This window comes from Camellia sinensis, chromosome 11 (assembly GCF_055761805.1).
Source record: "Camellia sinensis isolate YWXY chromosome 11, ASM5576180v1, whole genome shotgun sequence".
Taxonomy (NCBI): domain Eukaryota; kingdom Viridiplantae; phylum Streptophyta; class Magnoliopsida; order Ericales; family Theaceae; genus Camellia; species Camellia sinensis.
Window position 1 is genome coordinate 177,221,124 of NC_138971.1, and position 27,200 is coordinate 177,248,323.

General features: G+C 33.1%; 2 protein-coding genes across 2 annotated transcripts; one reads left to right on the forward strand and one right to left on the reverse strand.

Annotated features, from left to right (window-relative positions):
* The first annotated feature begins 1,931 nt into the window (after positions 1-1,931).
* MTA (mRNAadenosine methylase) lies at positions 1,932-8,918 on the forward strand. Its single transcript, XM_028222025.2, has 7 exons — positions 1,932-3,329; positions 3,934-4,032; positions 4,630-4,713; positions 4,818-5,167; positions 6,302-6,518; positions 6,805-6,884; positions 8,374-8,918. The coding sequence occupies exons 1-7, from the start codon at positions 2,121-2,123 to the stop codon at positions 8,651-8,653; spliced, it is 2,319 nt and encodes a 772-aa protein (XP_028077826.2). The 5' UTR covers positions 1,932-2,120; the 3' UTR covers positions 8,654-8,918.
* A 1,238-nt stretch (positions 8,919-10,156) lies between these two features.
* On the reverse strand, positions 10,157-11,516 carry LOC114279744 (early nodulin-like protein 8). Its single transcript, XM_028222026.2, has 2 exons — positions 10,941-11,516; positions 10,157-10,806 (listed from the first exon to the last, which is right to left on the reverse strand). Exons 1-2 carry the CDS (start codon positions 11,134-11,136, stop codon positions 10,385-10,387), a joined length of 618 nt encoding a protein of 205 aa, XP_028077827.2. The 5' UTR covers positions 11,137-11,516; the 3' UTR covers positions 10,157-10,384.
* Between the last annotated feature and the right edge of the window lie 15,684 nt (positions 11,517-27,200).

Below are 27,200 nucleotides of genomic sequence, written 5' to 3' on the forward strand. Positions count from 1 at the left end.
CTCTCACTTTTGGTCTCTCTCTTTTCCCACGTTTGTAGCTCAAAAAGAATGAAATGAGAGTGTATGATGCATATAAGAGTCCACTAGTGCCTTAGTTAGGCTTGGATTAAGGAATTCATTAATTAGTCTTAATTGAACACTAATTACTCTAATTTAGTTGTTCCAAATCGAATTTCAATTAAACCAACCATAAAATTCTAAAAATCCCAAATAACACATAAACCAAGTTAATTTCATAATCGGATATCGATAAGGCCTTCAATTCACAAACCGAAACGAAAACATAAATAGATCTTCTTACGTTAAACATATATAAACATAAATAATGCAATGCACATGTAATTAACTCAGAATTTCTTCTTAATTACTTGTTAGGCATACTTAAGCATGGATTAATGTTAATCATAGGTCGGGGTTATTACATCTTCATTGAAGATATTGACATGTATTTCTAGAGAGAGAGAGAGAGAGGCATCAAGGTTATCGAAAGTGAGATCTGAAAAGAGTCTCTTTCTTGTTCATTTTTAGAGTTGTTTAATTTTTGCCATTTTAGAACCTTGGTTGATGATCTTTGAACAGAAGAGTGATTTGTAGTTTTCTTTTCTTTTCTAGCATCCACGAAAATGTTTCTTGGATTTTCTATGAAAATACAGGTACGAGTAAATTTAAAAGTTACTCTCTCTCTATTGTTTTTTGAGCCTTTTTTTTTATTTAATTAAATTTAAAATAATAGGTGCCAATTGCAAAGAAAAAAAATAAACTATTCTAGTCAACCAACTGGACGTCTGGAAAGATGTCCGAAAAAATGACCAAGTAAACCCAAGTCGTGTTTTTCAAAACTAAAAAAAAAAAAAAAAATCCAAATCTCCAAACAAAAGTTAAAATGAGTTTTAAAATATTATATTAAAATTAATTTTTAAAAACTTTTATCAAATAAAGGGTTGTTTTGGGAAGATGGTAAAAAGTGACTTTTTGGCTTTTAACTAAGCTTTTGGCTTTTTTAGACAAATGATTTGGAAAGTTGGTAAAAAGTGACTTTTGACTTTTTTTATTAATATTTGTTTATGATGTCAAATCATAATAAAATGACCAAACTACCCCCATTTATTTAAAATATTTACAACTTCACCTATGTAACACATTTTGACCCATGAGGGGTAAAATTGTAATTTTACTGTTGGCTAAAAACCAACTTCCCAAATGAAAAAAAAGCCAAAAAGTCAACTTTTAGCTTTTGCTACTAACCAAAAAAAGTGACTAAAAACTATATTGCCAAAATAAGCCAAAATATTAAAAAAAGCTCTGAATCGTATACTGCTCCAAGCACAGCCTAAAAATTGATTTATACAACATAAAACAATGATTGTATCCCTTTCCTACCCTTCCATGTAGGGGTATGCATAATACTGTCAAAATCGTCGAAATCGTCGAAATCGCACTGAATTGCACTGTCAAAGTAAATTCGTTATTATTTGTCAATCGAATTGTCAATTTTTGATAAGAAAAATGACAAATTCTAATGACACTTTTATCAATCCGCCAGTTTCTATTTTTCTTCCAAACCGCACCGACCCGCACCGCTATTAAATCATATTTATAAGATTCTAAAAATTCTTTTTACTTAAGTTTGCTTGTTGTTCTATACCTTAGAATATAGTGTTACAGTACTGCTCGAGGGGAATTCAAGATGTCAATAATCCAAAATAAAGTTGGATTCTAATTCACTTTTCAAGATGCTTAATTCACGGTATCTCTCGTTTTTTTTACTCTTTAATTTAAATTTTGTAATTTGAATTATATTTTTTATAAACCACCAATCCGTCCGAATTACCAAGACAAATCTACCATTATTTACCAACCAAACTACCAATTTTTAATTAAAAAAAATGACAAATTTTAATAACACTCTTATCAATCCACCACCTCCATCTATTTTCTTCTCGACCCGCACCGCCCACACCCGTACTTCCAAGTGGTATAAACCTCAAACCTCTGCATAAACCTCAATGTTCATTCATATGGCAGCCTCCCAGTTGAGTGACGAACCTTGATTTGCACCACAAGTATCTTAGATAGAGAATTGACGTGTGAGTGTGTATCTGAGAGAGAGAGAGAGAGAGATGGAGACACAATCAGACGGTAACAGAGACATGGCGAACATGAAGGACCTCCGTCAACACCTCGAATCCCGTCTGGACACTCTGCACAATGCTCAGCTGGACCTCATCTCTTCCCTTCAAACCCAAATCCCCAACATCGTCTCCTCTCTCGATCTCTCCCTCAAGGTCGTCTCTGCCTTCAATGGCCGCCCTTTCACTCCTCTTCCTACCCTCCTCCCTAACCCTAACCCTAATTCTAACCCTAAACGATCAGCACCTCCACCCCCCGAAAACCTCCCTGACACTCCTGAAAACCGCTCAGTCCGTGATCCGAAACCCTCCAATTCCAAGAATCAGCAGCCGAAACGATCTCCCGAAGCTTCTATTCGTCGATCGGATAGTGAAAAGTTTATGATTGATGAGAGTGGAAGCCCTTTATCGGTAGTTCGGTCGATGGTTGCGGTTTGTTTGTTGGAAAGGGTGCCTTTTACGCCGATTGATTCGTCGACGGTGCTGCGGAAACTGGAGAATGATCAGAATGCAACAGCAGGGGAGAAGGCGGCATTGCGTGAGCTGGGAGGGGAGTCGGGGGCGATACTGGCGGTGGAGATGGCACTGAGGTCCATGGCGGAGGATAATGGCGGAGTTGAGTTGGAGGAGTTTGTGGTAAGTGGGAAATCCAGGGTTATGGTGATGGGAATTGACCGGACTCGGCTCGTGAAAGAGTTGCCGGAGAGTAAGCAGTATCAACAAAACGATTCGAATTCTTCCAACGAAGGCAATCAAATGCAACAAGGGGTGGGAAGTGGGAGTGAGGTTAGTGGTGGAGTGCTTGGAATGGGAGGGCCAATTCCTAGGCCAATGCAGGATATGTGGATGGGGCCTCCAGACCCACATTTATCAGGATTGCCTCCATTGTTTCCAGGGACGGGAGCACCAGGTGCGATGATGGGGCCTAGGGGTGGGCCTAGAGGTATGGGGGGGATGATGATGATGCCGAGAGGAATGGGTGTTCCTCCAATTCACAGACCTCCGTTGGGGCCGAATGCTCCAATGGGTGGCTCACACGCGATATCTTTGAAGCCTAGGACCGAAGAGGATGATTTGAAGGATCTCGAGGCTTTGTTAAATAAGAAGTCTTTTAGGGAGTTGCAGAAGTCAAAAACTGGAGAGGAGCTTCTGGACCTCATTCGCCGCCCAACTGCGAGGGAAACTGCTGTGGCTGCAAAGGTTTTTTAACTCTTAAGCTTTAATATTTTGCATATTTTATATTTATCAAAAAAAAAATATTATGCATATTTTGGTTTGAACTGCCATTTTGTTCGATTCATTACACTCAGATTAGCTGCTCAATTAAAATAATGCATGCTTTTGTTTGTATTGGTATCGTAATTAATTTACAAGAAAGCCTCTATGTTGTTAAACAAATGACAGAACGGAAAGGAACGGAAAGGAACGGAAATGCATGTCCCCGTTTTTTCTTGTTCATTTATCCGGAGAAAATAGTTAAGGAAGGAAATGCCCAACTGTCTTGTTCTTGTTGTCATGAAAAATGGGGCAGAATATTGAATTTTAGAAGGAAAAGTAATTTCTGTCTCATTTTAGGCAGAGTTTCACACCAAAAAAAATCTCCTATTTTCCCCCCTTTCATCCCCTGCACCAGACATACGTTGGGGCCTTAGCAAATTAAGGAAAACTGTCTAATTCTTTAAATTTTCATCTATGTCATATGTGGCATCTCCAGGAATTTTTAGGGCTGTAAATTCATCACAAATGCTCATATTTTATCCTTTTTAATCATATTGATTCATCTCATGGTTGAATCTTGTTTCAGTTCAAAACCAAAGGTGGTTCTCAACTAAAGGAGTACTGTTCAGCCTTGACAAAAGAAGATTGCAGACGTCAATCTGGTTCCTATATTGCATGTGAGAAGGTCAGTAAGGAGTATAGTATGCTGGTTGTATTTATTAACGCAAAGTAGTAGGCATCAAAGCACCAGTTTTACCTTATTTCAAAGTTTGATTAGCATTGTATATCAGTAATAGTTTTCCTAGTCATGAAATGTTTTTGCATAGGTACTTATCCAAAAAGAAAAGAAAAAGAATGCTATTTGGATATTCACTTTGGCTAGGCCTTGCGTGATATATGTTGTCAAACAGCAAAATAATGTCCTGAAACCCTTCCAGTTTCATTGTCCAGAAGAGATTGATTGCTCCTCCTTGTTTTTTTTTTCCTCCACAACATTTCAAGCTTCGAAGTGCTGAAGAAACTAGTTGACCTCTCTTTTATTTGCTTTAACTTCAAATCTTGAACTCCAAAGGAATGGCAACTGAAAATTGTGATATATGCTAGTAACTAATGCGGAATGTCTACTAGATTCTTCAAAGGAGATGTCTATCTAGATATTTGGCATCGGGTTATTGACCATTCATTTTAGAATTTCTGTAACTATAGACGGTCACAGTAGTTCCTTGATTTCAATTTCTATTGTAAAGCATCTTTGTTTTATTTAATATTTTACTCCTTTCAGGTTCATTTTCGACGGATAATTGCTCCTCATACTGATGTCAATTTGGGGGACTGCTCCTTTTTGGATACTTGTCGTCACATGAAGGTAAACTTTCTAATATGATGTGATTAGTTTTCATGGAAAGTGGTATTTATTAACCCCCCGTAAGAAATTAATATGGAGATTATTATTCATTTTCTTTATCACAGACTTGCAAATATGTTCATTATGAGCTTGATAATACACAAGATGTGACGCCTATGATGATGGGGACTGGTCCTCCCCCTAAACCTTTGAAGCCTCAACGTGCTGAATATTGTTCAGAAGTGGAGCTTGGTGAACCACAGTGGATTAACTGTGATATCCGGAATTTTAGAATGGACATTTTAGGGCAATTTGGAGTTATAATGGCAGATCCACCATGGGACATTCATATGGAGTTACCTTACGGTACGATGGCTGATGATGAGATGCGTAGTCTTAATGTTCCTGCACTGCAGACTGATGGCCTTATTTTTCTTTGGGTAACTGGACGTGCAATGGAGCTCGGACGAGAGTGGTATGTGCTTTATCTTTAGTTTGGTAGCAATAGTTGATCTAACGTCCTCTCTTGGATGGTTTAACGTTTCTTCTTGGTTAGAGAGAGATCCTAGGACGTGCAGCAAGCTAATGCAACAAATTATGCATGATGCTGGAGTTATTGTAATATTTGGTTATTTATGCTTATGAGATGCTTACCACAAAATGAATGAAGACCAATAATATTTGAAATTCCCTTCGTTGTGGTTGATTCGCAATTATGGATCCGCTAACTAGGCGGTTTGTCAAACAATTGATGTCCAATTCAACAGCACACAATCAACTACCTTTTTTACCAATTTATAACTGGATCTTAATTAAATAGCATGTAAACTACTAGATACTACTAAAATGAATTTGGTTACAATGCAAGTAAGTGTTTGTCATATGGAATTGCCAAACTACACTAGCGGGACTCTCTCTAGGTCCTAACAAAATATATTTTTAATTTGTTTATGCTTAATGTGAAAATGAAATCCTTTTGCCTACTATACAGTCGTGAACTGGCAGAGGTGTTGTTTCCATAAATACCATGTTTGGCAGGGGTCATTCTCTTTTGCATGCTAATTGCAACATATGAATGATTCCTTTCGGGTGAATCCTTTCTATACTAATGTCGAAGTCATCTTTGGGAAGATAACTCACTTCTCTTGAATCCAATGGCCAGTGGCTACATATGGTTTTCTTAAATACCTTACTGTTATAGATGTTTATTGTTGTGAACCCTTCAGCTTGTAGCATCAATTTTTTCCAGTTTCTTTTTAATTATAATAATCTTTGTAATTTCAGTCTGCCTTATTATCAATGAGGGTGCAATGTCAGTGGCTTTTTTTGAAGTCTTTGCTGGAGTGATGAAATAATTCCGTAATGCAAAACTAATAATGTTTTAGCTTGGAAAATCAGTTCAAGCAGTTAATTGAAGGCAGTTATTGCAAATGCTAAGACACTTCCCTCGTATATTTATCATTGTTATTCGAGAGAAATTTGTTGGCTGCATTAATTCGTGGATCATCATTTCAAACCCTGGTGCTTGTGGAGTTCATAGGTCTTTTGCTTTCTAGTACATATTTCAATGTTGGATAACTCATATGTATTGTGTTAATACTCCTTGCAGTTTAGAACTTTGGGGATACAAACGTGTTGAGGAGGTTATTTGGGTGAAGACCAATCAACTTCAGCGAATAATCAGAACTGGGAGAACAGGCCATTGGCTTAATCACAGTAAGGAGCATTGCCTTGTTGGAATAAAGGGAAATCCAGAAGTAAACAGGAATATTGATACAGATGTCATTGTCGCGGAGGTTCGAGAAACAAGTCGTAAGCCAGATGAGGTTAGCAGACTCCATATTTTTCTTTTACAGCTTAACCATTGTCCTGAACCTTCTTTGGTTTGTCTGTTTCTTCTTTATCTTCATCTCACTGTAATGTAAATTATTTCATGCTGATTGATGGCAACACATATTCTTGTTTTATAGCCAATGGTTGTACTGTGATGATTTCTAATGAAGATGGCTAATTATAATTGGCTGCTTAATTATTGTTGCCATGCTTTACTGAATTATTATAATTCTTGGTTTTCATGAACTAAGTCGAGTTGATATGCATACCACTTTGCAGATGTACCCCATGCTGGAGAGGATAAGTCCAAGAACAAGAAAGCTGGAATTGTTTGCTCGCATGCATAACACTCATGCAGGGTATGCTTTTTTATCTGCCATCATAATTTTAGTTTGGTATCATTCAAAGGAATACATTGTGAGGACTTGGGATTGTGAACCTTCTTGATCTTTCAACCCATAGAGAAAACCCCTCTTCTGGAATAGTCAAAAAATTATGGAAAAATTCTAATAATTAAAGGATGAGGCACTAGTAATTATAGAAATTATTAAATTATTTTTTTCAGTTTTTTTTATTTTATTTTGATTTTTTTGGCCAAATAAAGGCTTAAAAAATTCGAAAAACTCAAGAAAAATTGCAAAAAATAGGGAATGACATTTAAAATTGATTGTAGTGCATTTTTAATTGTGTGGCATGATTTGGGTAAGATTATAAAAGAATCTTGGGTGGCATGGACCGCGGCTCGACCGCGGCCTGACCGCGGCCTTGGGCAGCATGGCATGGCATGCGCGCGGGCGTGGGCGGCTTGGCATGCGCGCGACGTGGGCGGCACGGCATGACATGCGCGGGGCGTGAGCGGCCTTGCATGCCACAACCTTGGCCAGCAGCATGCCATGCTCCGGCCCTGGCCAGCATGTCATGCCACGGCCTTGGCTAGCAGCATGTCATGCCACGGCCTTGGACAGCAGCATGCCATGCCACAGCTAATTTGACAGCATAATCTGCTTCAAATTTAGTTTTAGCTTTTTCGGAATGATTTGTTGCTGACATTGGGCTGGTTTGGGAACTTGGCTGTTTTAGTTAGCTTTTTGGCTATTTTAGCTTAGCTAAAAAAATTGTGTTTGGGATGATAGTTGATTTTTTTTTTGGTAGTTAATTTGATAGTTGTGAGAGAAAAAAGTAAACTAATTATGGTTTGGATGTGACATTTTGTCTTATTAGTTATTTTAGCTTATTTTGTCTTTATTAGCCAAAAAAACCACCAACCCAACTTCCCATATATGATGGTTGGGACTATCTACAGGGAACCCATTGCCTAGGTACCAAGCTAGGGTCTCATTCTGACTTCTTTGCAGCGTTGATCTTGATTGCTATAACTGACATCCTTCTATGCAGAGATTTAGATCATTTAGAATAAGGATTTGTTTACGACCGTGAAATAATTTGATTGTGGCATTTCAATTTATGCATTGCAACATTGTCTCCAAGTTATCTCGATTGTTCCATCATATCAGACAAATGTGTCCCATGCAAGGAGAAAAAGAAGAAAAAGAAAAGGGCAACTGGACCCTATATGAATCGATACAAGGCAGTAACTCCCGAATAATTGCATGTATTGCTCATTCAGTAATGGACCATGGTCCTCGACTTGTCACAAGTTATTATGGATGGAAATACTCTTCTTCAACCCCTTAAAAAAATCTGACTTTTATATTCTAAAATTACACGCCACGTGTTATTTATGCATTTATGTACTATTTGGTAAGGAAGCACCCCTGCAACCTTTTGTGTGAGTATATATTCTGGCTGCTGTTGTAGCTTTCTCATTCCGATCTTTTGATTATTCAGGTGGATGTCGCTTGGTAATCAATTAAGTGGAGTTCGATTAGTGGATGAAGGGCTGCGGGCTAGGTTTAAGGCTGCTTACCCTGATGTAGAGGTGCAACCATCATCACCACCAAGACCACCTGCCATGGAAGTAGATTCTAACACTGCTCAAATGAGGAGTCCATTTGTGGGAGGTGAATTAAAGTCCACGGAAACACAGTTTGCAGAGGGCACAGCTCCTGGGTCTGCCTATGTTTCTGAACAGAAGTCGATGAACCTTGATATTGAGATGACCAGCTAATTCACCAAATTCCGCCATGTGCCCAGGTTATTGTCCTGGTCATAGTGGAGTTCACTGATCTGATGATGCCCACAGTTTATGATGGGGAACTGTTCTGGCGTCTTTGTCCCATTCCTTACCTTTATTTGTTTTTTTTACCACAAATCAAAAATTGATCATTCTCTAGTCCCCTTTGAGTTCAGGCTTTTGTTTAATACGATAGGCAACAGAACATGTAAACTATTTACATTGATCAGTACCATTGTAACAATTACCAATTGTGGCACCCCCTTTTCTTTTCTTCTGTTCTTTTAAAAGTTTTTCCTTTTTTTTTTGTTTTGTTTCTTTTGGGTTGTTGAAATGATCATAAGGCTCGGCTTGAATGGCTGAGATCTTGAGGGAAGGGGTAATGTAATGTGATTCTGGGTTCAAAACAGGTTGAAATGTACAAGTGATTTTTGATTATTTATTCAAACTGAGTTCACTCTGTTTGGAATTGTTTTTAATTTTTTTTTCAAATTAAAAAAACAAAAGGAAAACTTAAAACTTGTTTGATGGAAAAAAAATAAAATATATTCATCATTGTCATATGGATATTTTTTGGGGGTATTTATTTTGGTTAAATTAGTTATTATAATAGATGTTAAGAACCAAATCATACAAAGTGGGTGTTTAGGAAGTGGTCTTTTTTTAGACTTTTTAATTATTTGACTATTTTAGTTGGCTATTGTTTTTGTGTTTGAAAAGATGGGAAGAATTTTTTTTGTTATTATTGTATTGAAAAATGTGTTTGAAATGATGTATAATATAAAATGACCAAAGTGTCCCTATAAAAAAAATAAAAATAAAAATAATAATAATAATAATAATAATAATAATAAAATAAAGGATGTAGTCAATGCTGTGGCAGTTGCCACTGCCCAGTTTGTTTCTATGAAATGAAAAAAAGTAAATGCTAGGTTCAAGAAAGAGTACAGGTTGGTCCGAGGTGGATGTGTAATCTAAGGGTAAAATAGTATTTTTATCTGTTAGTGCATCCAGCTGGACAGCCTCGCTAGCTATTTTGCTTTTTTTACAAAGGAGTAATGGTAGAGATCCAAATATTTTACTAAAAATTTTATCAAATGTCTTATATGGGTGTAAGATTTACATAGTGTGGGTCCCATGTAGGTCCCACATGTGAGACATTTGGTAAAATTTTTAGTAAAATTTTTGAGACTTATAATATTTTTGTCTGACAAACGGGCTAAAATAGTCTATTTCACGTCTTCCCAAACACCGCCAAAATGTAATAACATTCTCAAATTAAATAAGAATTACATTGATGAAGCTAATCTCATATTTTTGGAGGATTGTGAACTATCTAATGGTTAAAAAAACCTTCCTCGTAATAATCTTACCTTTCTAGAACAATGTTAACATTCTATGGTTTAACAAAAACTACAAAGTAGATGGCCCGACAAGATATCAAAGATATGATGGTATTTGAACTTTGTGGAAAGTTGGAAATGGAACACATTGACATTAGTGTTGAAAGAGAACAAATCTTATTGTTTTAAATTGCTAAAAAATAATTGCATAATCAAATCATCAAAACTCTTGTACAAACAAATTCATGGAAATTTCAAAATCAACTTCTCGAGGGAAGATGAAACGTATTGGAATAAATTAAACAAATAATAATAACAAAAAAAAATCAATGACAGCTAATAATGAATCATATAGTTTCAGTTGTCGGCTGCCAATTCATTTTCATGAGATCTGAAATAGAAGTGCAGATATCCAGAATCCGATGGCAGCGGACAACAAAAACACAGGAATTTTCAATGACGATGATGACGACGACGACGACGACGACGATGATGATGGAAGCGAAGAGGAAGGTGCCATCGGGATTGAGCCGAAGACGGTAGGGTAAGAAGGTGAAGCTGCAGGAGCATAAGAGGGTGAAAATGCTGATGAAGATCCATTTCCAAAGACAGAAATGTGGAGTTTCTGGGCATTATCGCAGTGGCCCAGTACGCCGCTGGTGAAGTAAAATTCACCTGGTTGGGTGATGTTAAACAGAGAATTGCCATTGCTCATGTACAAGATTGGATCTGTGATGTTGCAGCTGTTGTATGATTGCTCTGTTACTTGAATCACCGAATCTTGACTAGGTGGGTATAGGAAAACTGTCATTGGAGAAATGTAAAAAAGTTCATGAGAAAGAGATCAAAATTGATAGGAAAGAAAAAGAAAAAGCAAGAAAAAAGAAGAGGAGAAGATGATGATGAGAGAGAGAGAGAGAGTGAGGAGAGGGACTTACAGAGAGAGTCTCCGAGGTTGAAGGCGTGATAGGTGGCCCAATTGGTGTAGACATTTGGATTTGCTGAAGTGGGTATGCCCCAAGCATCTAAATCTCCGACCTTGTATTGGTAGCAAAAAACTCTGGTTTGAATCAACAGGAAAAATTGAAGAGCGTACCACAAGAAGTAATATTTTGGGCTTCCAAATCTACCCATTTTCTCTCTCGCTCACTCCCTCTACTTTTTAGCTCAGATCGAGGACAGATTCAGGAATGAGGAGGGGGAAATATTATTGGACTGAGTGTCTGTTGGACAGATAGGAGAGAGAGAACGAATATGGGTGTAACATAGAAGCACACTTGTATATATATATATATATATGAGTAATTTTCAATGCGTTTTAAAAAAGTTGGGTCCAAACAAAGAAGTAAAATAGTAGGGTTTAATTAGCAACTCTAAACTATGCTTGTGATTGTCAAAATCGCAAATGGGTAACAGTACTAATATGAATAAGAAAATGGATAAAAACAGATGCGTATACAAACAATGAAAGCTAAGGAATGGAGGCCCAATGAATAATAGAGCACATGGGACAGTTGTACGCAGGCAACTAAAAGGAAGCAACTCCAACGTGTCAACAACTTCTTAGATCGAAATGAAACCTTAGAAGAAGAAGTTTAGACAAGACAGATGCACTCCATTTGTCATATATATTATTTTTTCTTTTTTTTGAAATGTCTTTTTTTTTATATTATATTGAAGTTTAATATTTTGATAATAATCACTAGCATATCACTCGTACTATGCACGAGTTTAAATTTTAAAAAAAAATTATTTATATTATGTCAAATATATTTATAAATTGTTAGTATAAAATATATGTAATTTTAAAAGAAAATGTTGACATTGCATAATTAAAGTAATAAAAATAAGAATTTATTACATTTGTTCGAAATTCACTGCATAAGTAAAACAAAAAAATAACTAAAATCTAAATTGTTGTGAGTATTCCATCAGCATTCTTACATTGTCAACGTGATAGTTAAGTGGTGTTTGGTTATCATATTTAGCTAAATAATCACAAAAAGATAAAAAAAATTCAAAAAATCACAGAAAGCCAAAAATCACAAAAAGACAAAAAAAAAAAATTCACTATTCCAAAACTAAAAAGCCAAAAAAAGTCAATCAAGAATACCAAACGAACAAAAAAGTCTCAGGCTAAAAAAGTCAAAAAGACCAAAAAGCCAACTAAAAAAGTCATTGCCAAACAAATGCTTAGTATTATAATTAATGAACAATACATATATTATGTATTTATAATGTTACAAAGTAAAAATGTTATACTTACATTTTTTTTTTTAACCTTCTGAAATGTATAGACATTCTTCTGACCAATCTACATTTTAAAAAAAATAACCGTTAAACTAACTACGATCACATTTTCTCTTTGTGAGTGTTTATATTTATCTAACTTCAATCATATTAAAAAATCAAATTATAATTTTTTTTTTGTTAGACCAAATACAAATAAAAAAAAATGAGATAATTTCAATCATACAAATCACAAATATTTTTATGCTATCTAACTACAATAATATTTTTTTCATAATAAAAAAATAATTATAAAGAATAACCATTAAAGCAGTAAATAAAACGATTAAATCACGATAAAAAAAATTATTGAACAAACTACAATCACATTACATTTTTCTCATAATAAAAAAAATAAATGAAAAAAAAGAACCATTGAACTAACTACAATACAATCACATTAAAAAAAAAAAAATCATTGAACAAACTACAATCATATCACATTTTTTCCATAATAAAAAAAATAAATGAAAAAAAAAGAACCATTAAACTAATTACAATACAATCACATTAAAAAAAAGAACCATTGAACTAATTATAATCATATTAAAAAAAAGAACCGTTGAACTAATTACAATCATATTTTTCTCTTTGTAAGTGTTTATATTTATCTAACTTCAATCATCTTAAAAAATCAAATTATAATTTTTGTTTTAGCTAGACCAAAAACAAATCAAAAAAGGAGATAGCTTCAATCATACAAATCACAAATATTTTTATGCTATCTAACTACAATCATATTTTTTTCATAATAAAAAAAATAATTGTAAAGAAGAACCATTAAAACAATAAATAAAACAATTAAATCACATTAAAAAAAATCATTAAACAAACTACAATCACATCACATTTTTCTCATAATAAAAAAAAGTAAATGAAAAAAAAAAATCATTGAACTAGCTATAATACAATCACATTAAAAAATAGAACCATTGAACAAACTACAATCACATCACATTTTTCTTATAATAAAAAAAAAAAGACAAATGAAAAAAAAAAAAAGAACCATTAAACTAATTACAATGCAATCTCATTAAAAAAAAGAATCATTAAACTAACTACAATCACATTTTTCTCTTTGTGAGTATTTATATTTATCTAACTTCAATCATATTAAAAAATCAAATTATAATTTTTTTTTTTTTTTACAAATCACAAAAGGAGATAATTTCAATCAAAAGAACCATTAAAATAGTACACAAAAGAAGAAATTGCTAAACCAAATACAAATTGTAATTTTTTTTTTTTGGCTAGACCAAATACATCAAAAAAGGAGATAACTTCAATCATACAAATCACAAATATTTTTATACTATCTAATTACAATCATATTTTTTTCATAATAAAAAAATAATTGTAAAGAATAACCATTAAAATAGTAAATAAAACGATTAAATAATTATGAGAGAGTTTTGATCAAATCTCCCAAAAGGCATGAGGATTGAGAGAAATTAATAAATGCTGAGTTTTTTTTTAAATCAAAAAATTAGAAAATTAGGATTGGGATATTGGAACTCCCACAAGACTTGTGGGTTAAAAACCCCAATTTGCTTAATATATAGTATAGATAGCATATCACCCGTGCTATGCACGGATTGTATTTACAATTATCTATATATGTGAATTACGATTTTTAGACGTCTTTTTTTTTTTTTTAAATGTCTTCTTTTTTTTCCTTTTTTATATTATATTAAAGTTTAATATTTTGATAATAATCATATGTGTTAGACTTTTTAATGAATTAAATGTCTTTTTATTATTATTATATTATATTAAAGTTTAATATTTTGATAATAATCATATGTGTTGGACTTTTCAAGAAATTTTTTTATGCTTGTTTTCAATGCATTAAAGTGTTATTATGAGGGATAATAATTATATATATTAGGACTTTTCAAGAAATTCATATGTGTTGGATTTCAATTTTTTTTTTTTATGCTTGGTCTTAATGCATTAAAGTGTTATTATGATGGTAAGACTTGGGGGTTGGGAGAAGTTAATAAATGCTAAGGTTTTTTTTTTTTAAATCAAAAAATCAGGAAATTTAGATTGGGAGATTGGAACTCCCACAAGACTTGGGATTAAAAACCCTTCTTTTACTTAATATATAGTATAGATAGATTATGATGGTAAGACTTGGGAGTTGGGAGAAGTTAATAAATGCTAAGATTTTTTTTTTAAATCAAAAAATCAAAAAATTTAGATTGAGAGATTGGAACTCCTACAAAACTTGGAATTAAAAATCTCCTTTTACTTAATATATAGTATAGATTTGGTGCACATTGTGTCACAACTCATTATCATCATATATATATATATATATATATATATCAATAATAGGGAGAGAAGGAATGGGAAAACAGTGAATTCTCTCACCACTCCCTCGTGGGGACTCCTTTGTATTAACGACATGGAAATTGTGCATGTTAAGGTCACAAGTTCACCTCTCTCCCAACTCTAATAATGTACCTCTCCTTACATCATATTTTATTTTTTTATCGATTAGTGCCTATTAATTATGGCCAACTTCTATTATAGTCTGTTGATTGAAATCATACCTATTTTTAAGAAATAACCTTGATCACATTTGTTTTTATTATTATTATTATTATTATTATTATTATTATTATTATTATTATTATTATTATTTCTGTCGACAAACATGCTAACGTGACATGACAGATATATTAAAAACGTGGCATAATGACATGTTAAATGGAGGACTAGAAAGTTAGCAATTGCAACAATTTGAAAATTAGTTACTGAGATCCAGTGGCAGAGCCAGAAATTCAATGTAGAGGGGACACACATTAATCACAACAATAGCTTTTTTTTTCTTCTCCCATAATAAGTAACAATAAGATATTATTAAACTTATGCATTTTTATTTTTATTTTTATTACAATTATCCTTATATTTACATTAAGGTGACTTATAAATCTACAATCAATAACTAAATTTCATTAACCAAATAATCAATAAGTTCAATCCTACCAACTCAAAAAACACTGCTATACAATGAGGAGAAATAAGCAAGTAAACAAATCCTATAATAAGAAATGAATTATCAATTGATTCAATTCTTACCTTAACCAATCAATTAAAAATGTACAAGAATAATTAAAATAATAAAATAGAGAATTTTTAAAATTTTAAAAAAGCAAAAAGTTTTACATAATTTAAGGAGGGTCATTATTAAAATTTTATAAAGGATACATAATACATAATCTTTATCTATATGGGTAACAGTATAAATATTAAAAGTTTAGGAGGGGCACGTGACTCCCCTAGGTGTTAAGTGGCTCCGCCCCTGCTTAGATCAATGAGCCAAGATCAAATCAAATATCAAATATGTAAAGTGGTTCTTATCAAACATGGGATATAAAAAAATGTTGAGCAAATCACGGGCTTGTTGAGGACATCATGGGTTTAGATTATCTCTCTCTCATATGGCTACGCCTATAAATAAGCCAAAAGAGATACAGAGAGAAATGAATAATCTCAATCATCAATCACACTCGCAAAGAGTTTATGTAAGAGTAGTTTAACTTAGCATTTTAAGAGTAGATTAAACTAGTAGTTTTTTTCAACTCCTATTTCTTTTTTCTTCTTTTTTTCTGTTGATTGTTGTATTTCTTTAATTTTTTGTGCCTGTAACTAGTGACAAATGACAATTTATTCGAATTAATACATATTCTTTCATGTTCCATTTCATCTTCATTTAATTACTTCCAAAGAAGCCTTTAATCTATTTAAGACAAATAACTTAACTACAAAACCTAATTTTATTTGTGTTTACTTGAAATTTATTTGAATCTATTGATCAAATCATTATTAATTGGGTTTAAACTAGATTTTTACCAATCCCACGCGGGCTAAAAATTAAAACTCGTCACCTTAAATTTGGGGGTTTCAAGGGTAGAAAAAATCCTCACCATAACAATATGTTGTTACTAATATTAATCTCCCTTGTACTTTTATGAATTTAATACTAATATTTTTATCATTGGATAGAAATGAATGCCCAATACACATAAAACGATAACTTTTATTTTTATTTTAACATGTACCTGAGTTATGGCCCTGAGAGTATTTAGGCCTCGTTTGGGACTCTCTTTTTTAGTCAAAAAGTTATTAAATTAGTCAAAAAGTCAACAATTCATACCAAAAAGTTAAAAATTCTCTTTTCTTACTACTTTTTGCACATCTTTTCGTAAAAAATCTAAAAATCATCCTAAACATACTAGTTTTTTTTAGCTCATATTTTAACTAAATAACCAAAAAATTACTAAATTAATCTGTTCCCAAACGAGTCCTAGTGTCCTTGTAGTAGCAGAGAAAGCCACACACTGTTTTGGCATCAGCTTGATTTATGATTCTTAGAGTAATTAATTAGGCCATGTTTGATTGTCAAATTAAATTAAGCAAGTTTGTGAGAATTAAGTTGTGTGAAATTATAAGTAGAATAGAATTGAGCGATGAAAATATTGAGAAATTAGTAATAACTATACATTTGGAGCTTTTAACTTAATAACTATCTATTTAAACTCAAGGATCATAACCAGTATGAATTAATAATTGGTGTCAAGTATTACTCTAATAACATCAAATAATATTTTCCTATGGAAACTGGATTCATTGCCAATCCCAAAAAAAGCGAACATCACTTTATTTCCAAACTGCCCTTTTTCAACTCAAGCAAAGCAGGCAGGTATATGTAGTGGGCATGGGATCTGGTGATAGAATTTGCCAGTGATATATTATCTTTTAGGTCAAGTTTTACGAGTTGAAAAAAAGTTAAAAAATTAAAAAATTATTTAAAAAGTTAAAAATTATTATTATTTATCAAAAATTAAAAAGTACGGTTACACAATTTTCAATTTTAATTTTTCCTTACACACTAATTTATATAATTTTTTAATACACATTTTTTCATAAAAAGTTAAAAAGTTAATCTAAACATCAATATTTTTTCCCTCAACTTTCTAGTTCAAAAAGACAAAAAGTGCACTTATTTAGGACATCCCAAACAACCCCTAATAGTCTTCAAGTTTCCATTTTTATAATGAGTTATTAGTGGTAACTTGTGCTATGCATGGTATGTAAAAAATTAATAATATATTTTTATACAAAATAATATAGAATTGTTAAATTTTTGTATGTAAATTATGAAAACAAATAAGATTAAAATTTACAATTTAAGTCCTACAATTTTATCACAATTTATTTATTATTTTTTAATTTGTCACAAATTTAATCATGTAATTTTGAACTGCCCTTGCTAGATTGCAAATTTAGGTGAACTCAACCCAAATAACTTGAGTCGAGCTTAAAATTTTTTAAAAATTAAATAATATAATTTTTAATTAAGTGAATACCTATGCAAAAATTCAAAAATTCAAATTAAATTTGAATGAATTGGGTAGAAACACCAAATGACCTGAAAAACCAAAACAAAATTATATATATAAATATATAAATTATTTGCTAATTTGTTTTTTAAATAATAAATAAAATTAAAAATTTAATATGAATGAACAAAAGAAAAAGAAATATATTTAGGATTTCCAATACAATTTTTTTTTTGAAAATATTTTAAAAAAATAAACCTTTTAAAAATAGATCATCAAATAAAGGGTTTGAGAAGTATCATATTAACTCACTTTTTTATATTTTTTTTACTTTTTTGAGTCACATTACATTTTTAATTTTCTATACATCTTTTCATAAAAAATAAAAAAATATATTTAATTATCTTTTTTAGGTCACATCATATCTTTACTTTTTTGTATATATTTTCATAAAAAGTAAAAAAAATATAATTAATTACCTTTTTTAGGTCACATCACATTTTTATTTTTTTGTATATATTTTTATAAAAAGTAAAAAAATATACTTAGTTTTTTTTTTAAGTTACATCACATCTTTACTTTTATTTTTTTATACATATTTTCGTAAAAAGTAAAAAAATATACTTATTTAGCACTTTTCAAACTATCACTAAGTTGATGTTAAAAAAATTTACTTTTTATAATGGCATAAATAATTTAAATATGATTTTTTAGAAATTATTTTTAATTTAAAATTACAATAAAATATTAAATAGAATAAAAATAAATTTCTTACAAAATAAAAGTGTTTGAATTAAAAAAAGGTAAGAAGAAAATTTAATATGGCATTTTCATTTAATCTGAAAATAATTTTAGATGAATAATAAATTATCACTTATAACCCTCTTTTTTTTTTTAAATAAAAAAAGTTTAGCGGACTATCACTTTTAATAAAAAGAAAAATTAACGTTTCTTTCTAATTTATTTTAGCAAAAGTTTTGAGCTAAATATATCTTTATCTTTTATTTTAATTTCTTTAATTAACAATTGAGATTTTAAAATTTAAAAAAAAAAATCTAACAAAATTCACCATATTTGGTAAGTACTAAAAAAGTCATGTTTTGTTCTTTTGTCAAAAAAAAATTATATTAAAAAATATTATTATTCAAGTCCTTATAGTTTAGAAATATATAATTTTTTTTATAAAATTTAAAACAAAAAAAAGAAAAAACAATTTAATAGCGATTACAATTTGAACACATGTATATTATGACACATGTGAATATTGATCTCATTTAATTGTAGCATTATAATTTTAAAAAAAAATTAAATTTGAAATTTTATTTTATAATTTAATAAAGGATGCAAAATTTAAGGAATGAATATTGGTCTCATTCCAATTATAGCAATATAATTTATGTAAGAATCCAAATTTGAAATTTTATTTTAGGGTAAACTACAAATACACCCCCTGAGTTTTGCTTAGCATACAGATTGCCCCTTATGATTTGAAAAATTACAACACCCTCTTGTTAAAAAAATTTATTTAACAAAATTAACTAAAAGTATAAAATTCCTAATTGTTCTCCTATACAATAATAAAATTACATAAATTGTTAATTGAAACATATTTCTAACCTCATGAAAAGCTATTAATTGATTTGACGATTTATTAATAAAATTGGCGATTTGTTATGAAATTAGAAATCTCAGGGGTGAAATGTAATTTTCAAAACTACAGAGAACGATTTGTATTTTAATCAAACCTTGAGGGATGTATTTGTAGTTTACCCTTTATTTAAGAATATAAAATTAATTTATAAACCAATCATATTGTAATACATATTAACAACAAATTAAACAAAATAAAAAAAAATGAGAAAAAAGAATTACAACTTTCAACTTTAATGAAATAATAATATTTTACAATTGTAATAGTATATATATATAGATAAATCATAGAATAGATCATTATTTAAAACTTATATTTTATGGGATAAATCATTATAATTATAATTTTAAATTTAAATTAATGGAATGCTTTCCATATTTAGTGTCCTCAAATTTGAATTTTGAAATGGGTTAGCATACTTTCTATTTTTTATTATATATATATATATATAAATGATATACTTTATATTTGAAAATCATAAATTTAGAGATATTAAATATATATATTATATATATATACATATATTTGCTTGAATGATTTTCAAATATGAGATATTGGAGCTCCTACAAGACTTGTGGTTGTAAACCCCTTTTTATTTATATAATAGATAAATAGATTTAATAAAAATTTATATTTGTTTTAGATATTTTTTTTAAAGATTTTTGATAAAAATAATTTAACAATCTCATCATTAACCATAGTATATGAGAGAAGTTGGAAAGGGTGTAACAATAGGTACGAGAGAAATCAAAAAGACTTGTGGATCGGAAAAAATCAATATCTGTTAAGGTTTTTTTTTTTTAAAAAAAATCAAAAAATTACTGGAGCCCATAACTAACCATAATATATGATAGAAGTTAGAAATGATGTAGCAATAGACATGAGAGAAGTCAAAAAGACTTGTGGATTAGAAGAAGTCAAAAAATGCCAAGATTTTTTTTTATAAAAAAAAAATCAAAAAATTAGAAAATTAATATTGGGATATTGGAACTCCCACATGACTTGTGGGTTAGAAACCACATTTTCCTTATATAATACTAGCATATCACCCGTGTTATGCACAAATTGTGTTTACAATTATCTAGATATGTGAATTACGATTTTTAAATGTCTTCTCTTTTTTTTTTAAATGTCTTTTTTTTTCCTTTTTTATATTATATTAAAGTTTAATATTTTGATAATAATCATATGTGTTAGACTTTTCAAGGAATTAAATGTCTTTTTTTTTATGGGAGCTTTTTTGATAAATCCATTTTCTAAGAGCTTTATTCCATCCAACCCATATTCTTTTTGACTATTCCATTAAGTCCAATTTGAGATAAGAAGACCAAAATACCCTTTTCATCTACTTATGTTCTATTTAGTTCATATTATTTTCTTATGTTTCAATAAGTCCTATGGGTGACATAATTACCAAAATACCCTTAATGTGAATGTTCACACCGTCAATATAGATGTTTATATCGTCAATGTGTAGGGGCCCAGCTCATGTCGATCCTCGTGGGTGCCCAGAAAAATTCGAGTCGAGTCGGGCCGGCCCACAAGCCAAAAAAATAGGCCCAACCCGGCCCGTTGATAATATGAATATTCATATTGACAAGTTAACATTCACATTGATAGGAGTGTAAAATTGGCCTACGGCCCATGGGTGGCCCGAAACCAGCCCGTCGCCCGGGGCGGGCCCGGGCCGGCCCGTTCACAATATGAATATTCACATTGACATATTAACATTAACATTAACATTAACATTGACAAGAGTGTAAAATTGGCCCATGACCCGTGGGCAGCCTGAAGCCCGGGCCCGGCTCGGCCCGTTGACAATGTGAATATTCACATTGACATGTTAACATTCACATTGATGGGAGTGTAAAATTATCCCGCGGTCTGTGGCTGGCCCGAAACCCGCCTGTGGCTCGTGGGCTGCCCTGGGCGGGCCCAGCTCGACCCGTTGATAATGCAAATATTCACATTGACATGTTAACATTCACATTGATAAAAGTATAAAATTAGCCCGCGCCCCGTGGCTACCCGAAAATAGCCCACGGCCCGTGGGCGGCCCAGGGCGGGCCCGATCCCGCCTGTTGACAATGTGAATATTCACATTGACATATTAACATTCACATTGATAAGAGTGTAAAATTGACTCGCGTCCCATGGGCGGCCCAGGGCGAGCCCGGCCCGGCCCGTTGACAATGTGAATATTTACATTGACATATTAACATTCACATTGATAGGAGTGTAAAATTGGCCCGTGGCTCGTGGGCGGCCCGAAGCCCGCCCGCTGCCCAGGGCAGGCCCAGCCTGGCTCGTTGACAATGTGAATATTCACATTAACATTGATAAGAGTGTAAAATTAGCCCGTAACCCGTGGGCAGCCCGAAGCCCGGCCCCGGGCCGACGCGGGCCCAGCCCGTTGACAACGTGAATATTCACATTGACATGTTAAAATTCATATTGATAAGAGTGTAACATTAGCCCGTGCCCCGTGGCTGCCCGAAACATGCCCACGGCCCGTGGGCCCCCGGAGGCGGGCTCGGCCCGGCCTGTGGACAATGTGAATATTCACATTGACATGATAACATTCACATTGATAAGAGTGTAAAATTGACTCGCGTCCCATGGGCGGCCCGAACCCCGTGGGCGGCCCGGGGTGGCCCGGGTTTGGGTCCGGGCCTACCCCGGGCCACGGACAAGCTTCGGGCAGCGAACAAGTTTTACACTCTTATCAATGTTAATGTTAATATGTCAATGTGAATATTCACATTGTCACGGGTCGGCCCAAGCCCGCGGCCATCCACGGGCTGTGGGCCAATTTTACACTCCTATCAATGTGAATATTAACATGTCAATGTGAATATTCACATTGCCAACAGGCCAGGCTCGCCCTGGCCCGAGGTCGGGCTTCGGGCTGCCCACGGGTCACGGGCCAATTGTACACTCTTATCAATGTGAATGTTAACATGTCAATGTAAATATTCACATTGTCAACAGGCCGGGCCGGGCCCGCCCGGGGCCGGGCCCGCCCCGGGCCGTCCACGGGCCGTGGATGGGTTTCGGGCAGCCACGGGGCGCGGGCTAATTTTACACTCCTATTAATGTGCATGTTAACATGTCAATGTGAATATCCACATTGTCACGGGTCGGGCCAAGCCCGCCTCTGGCTGCGGTCGGGCTTCGGGCAGCCCACGGGCTGCGGGCCAATTTTACACTCTTATCAATGTGAATGTTAACATGTCAATGTGAATATTCACATTGTCAACGGGCCGAGCCGGGCCCGCCCCGGGCCGCGGGCGGGCTTTTGGCTGTCCATGGACCGCAGGCTAATTTTATACTCTTATCAATGCGAATGTTAACATGTCAATGTGAATATTCACATTGTCAACGGGCTAGACCGGGCCCGCCCCGGGCCGCCCATGGGTTGCGGGCGGGTTTCGCGCCGCCACGGGACGGGGGACCAATTTTATACTCCTATTAATGTGAATGTTAACATATCAATGTGAATATTGACATTGTCAACGGGCCGGGCCGGGCCGAGTCGGGCACGTCCTAGGCTGCTGTCTAGTTTTATACTCTTATCAATGTGAATGTTAACATGTCAATGTGAACATTCACATTGTCAACAGGCTGGGCCGGGCCCGTCCACGGGCCGTGGGCGAGTTTCGGGCAGCTATGAGGCGCGGGCTAATTTTACACTCCTATCAATGTGAATGTTAATATGTCAATGTGAATATTCATATTGTCAACGGGCTGGGCCGGACCCGTCCCGGGCTGTGGGCGGACTTTTGGCCGCCCATGGGTCGCGACCCAATTTTATACTCTTATCAATGTGAATGTTAACATGTCAATGTGAATATTCACATTGTCAACGGGCCGGACCGGGCCCTCCCCGGGCCGCCCATGGGCCGCGGCAGGTTTCGTGCCGCCACGGGACGAAGGCCAATTTTACACTCCTATTAATGTGAATTTTAACATGTCAATGTGAATATTCACATTGTCAACGGCTCGGGCCCGCCCTGGCTCGCGGGCGGGTTTCGGGCTGCCCACGGGCCAATTTACATTCCTACAAATGTGAATTTTAAAATATGAATGTTTAGGAATGGCAACGGGGCGGGGCGGGGCCGGGGATCACACTCCCCGTCCCCGATCCCCGATGGTCAAATTTCCCCCGGCCCCGGCCCCGATCCCCGACGGGGAAGCCATCACCGCCCCCGCCCCCGCCCCCTAACGGGGATCGGGTTTCCCCGACCCCGAACATTCCCCGGCCAAAAAAAAAAAAAAACCTTCAGAAAATACAACAACAACTGTGTAAATCAGATCTGAACTTTGTGTAGAGTCCACCAAATCAAATCCAATACAGAGAATATAATCAATGGAATATTCAAGAAATTAACAAAGAATATAAATTACATTAGTGTGTTTATATGTACACACCATAACACATTTATTTCCTTTGGTGGACCAAAACAAAAAAATTGAAAATATAGCAACTTCAGTTTTCTTCTTCAGCTTGCGGGACTGCCTCGGCACTACGATCACTGCCGAAATCAAGTTATTATTCGGTGATAATGGAGTCGCCACCTCAACCGCCGTGTAATGAGACAGATCTGAAACAGATCTGAAATTTGTGAAACAGATCTGAGACAGATCTGAACCAGATCTGAAAACCAAAAAAAAAAAAAAAACTGATCGGCAGTGTGAGACGCGGTGGTGGTGAGAGATGCTGTGGTGGTGAGAGATGCTGTGGTGATGGTGGTGGTGCGAGGTGGAGGCGACGAGAGGAGGAGCCGACTGCGTAGCAGTCTGTGGAGTGAAGAGAGAGAGAGAGAGAGAGTGAGAGAAGAGAGAGAGATCACAGATCAGAGATGTGTTTTGGGAACTTTGACAACTATATAATAGATATAAAATAGATAGGGACGGGGGTTTATTATCAAAGATAATATAATAGATAAATAATAGATTACAGGGAGGGGCGGGGAGAAACGGGCCGGGGAACGGGGCCGGGGACGGGGCGGGTCCGGGGCTGTGAAAGTGATCCCTGTCCCCGGCCCGAATTTAATCGGGGATTCAAATTTAAATACCGTCCCCGGCCCGAATTTAATCGGGGATTCAAATTTAAATACCATCCCCGGCCCGTCGGGGGTATTATTCGGGGAAAAACCACTCTTATCGGGGACGGGGGGTCGGGTCCCCGTCGGGCCGGTTTTAAATTGCCATCCCTATGAATGTTCACATCATTAAATTGCTAATCGTTGAAAAAATATTTATAAGGGTATCAAAATTAAATATAAGGGCATAAGTGTCCAAGAAAATAGTGTAAATCAAAAAAATGGACTTTATAGAATAAAACTATACATACATGGGACTAAATGGGTTAAAAAATTTCTTCATGGACTTCTTGGGTTAAAACACTTCTAAATTGGACTTATCAATAAAAATCCATTTTTTTATTATATTATATTAAAGTTAATATTTTGATAATAATTATATGTGTTGGACTTTTCAATAAATTTTTTTTATGCTTGTTCTTAATGCATTACAGTGTTATTATAAAAGATAATAATCATATGTGTTGGGACTTTTTAAGAAATTCATATGTGTTGGATTTTAAAGATTTTTTTTTATGTTTGTTCTTAATGCATTACAGTGTTAATAAATGATAAGGTTTGTTTTTTGAATTGCGATTTTTAAATGTCTTTTTTTTTTTCATTTTTTATATTATATTAAAGCTTAATATTTTGATAATAATCATATGTGTTAGACTTTTCTAAATTTTTTTTATGCTTGTTCTCAATACATTAAAGTGTTATTATGAGGGATAATAATCATATGTGTTGGGACTTTTCAAGGAATTCATGTGTTGGATTTCAAAGAATTTTTTTTATGATTGTTCTTAATGCATTAAAGTGTTATTATGAGGGTAAGACTTAGGGGTTGGGAGAAGTTAATAAATGCTAAGGTTTTTTTTTTTTTTTAAATAAAAAAATCAAGAAATCTAGATTGGGAGATTGGAACTCCCACAAGTCTTGGGGTTAAAAACCTCATTTTGCTTAATATATAGTATAAACTAGCCTATCACCCATGCACGGAATAATTATAGATATTTATATTTATTTTAATATATAAATTATGTTTTTTAAGATTTTTTATAAAAATAATTTAACAATCTTATCACTAACCATAGTGTACAAGAGAAATTAAAAAGGCTACTGCAGTAACTATGCACAGGCTGTATCTATAATTATTTGTATGAGGGGATTTTAAATGCTAATAAGGGATTTTGACCAAATTAATAAATGCATGTATGTGGATTGAAAAAAGTTAATACATACATGGGACTAAATGGGTTAAAAAATTTCTTCATGGACTTCTTGGGTTAAAACACTTCTAAATTGGACTTATCAATAAAAATCCATTTTTTTATTATATTATATTAAAGTTAATATTTTGATAATAATTATATGTGTTGGACTTTTCAATAAATTTTTTTTATGCTTGTTCTTAATGCATTACAGTGTTATTATAAAAGATAATAATCATATGTGTTGGGACTTTTTAAGAAATTCATATGTGTTGGATTTTAAAGATTTTTTTTTATGTTTGTTCTTAATGCATTACAGTGTTAATAAATGATAAGGTTTGTTTTTTGAATTGCGATTTTTAAATGTCTTTTTTTTTTCATTTTTTATATTATATTAAAGCTTAATATTTTGATAATAATCATATGTGTTAGACTTTTCTAAATTTTTTTTATGCTTGTTCTCAATACATTAAAGTGTTATTATGAGGGATAATAATCATATGTGTTGGGACTTTTCAAGGAATTCATGTGTTGGATTTCAAAGAATTTTTTTTATGATTGTTCTTAATGCATTAAAGTGTTATTATGAGGGTAAGACTTAGGGGTTGGGAGAAGTTAATAAATGCTAAAGTTTTTTTTTTTTTTTAAATCAAAAAATCAAGAAATCTAGATTGGGAGATTGGAACTCCCACAAGTCTTGGGGTTAAAAACCTCATTTTGCTTAATATATAGTATAAACTAGCCTATCACCCATGCACGGAATAATTATAGATATTTATATTTATTTTAATATATAAATTATGTTTTTTAAGATTTTTTATAAAAATAATTTAACAATTTTATCACTAACCATAGTGTACAAGAGAAATTAAAAAGGCTACTGCAGTAACTATGCACAGGCTGTATCTATAATTATTTGTATGAGGGGATTTTAAATGCTAATAAGGGATTTTGACCAAATTAATAAATGCATGTATGTGGATTGAAAAAAGTTAATAAATGCTGATTAGGAGATTTTGACCAAATCAATAAATGCTGAGATTTTTTTTTTAAATAAAAAATTTAAAAAATTAAGATTGAGAGATTGGAGCCCCCACAAGACTTGAGGTTTAGAAACCCATTTTTCCTTAATATATTTACAATTATCTATATATGTGAATTGTGATTTTTAAATGATTTTTTTTTTAAATGTCTTCTTTTTTTTCCTTTTTTATATTATATTAAAGTTTAATATTTTGATAGTAATCATATGTGTTGAACTTTTCAAAGAATTTAATATCTTCTTTTTTTTATTATATTATATTAAAATTTAATATTTTGATAATAATCATATGTGTTGAACTTTTTAATTTTTTTTTTTATACTTGTTCTTAATACATTAAAGTGTTATTATGAAGGTAAGACTTGGGAGTTGAGAGAAGGTAATAAATGCTTAGGTTTTTTTTTAAAAATAAAAAATAAAAAAATCAGGAAATTTAGATTGAGCAATTGGAGCTCTCACAAAGCTTGAGGTTAAAAATCTCCTTTTGCTTAATATATAGTATAGATAGATAGCCTATCACCCGTGTTATGCACGGGATAATTATATATATTTATATTTATTTTAGAT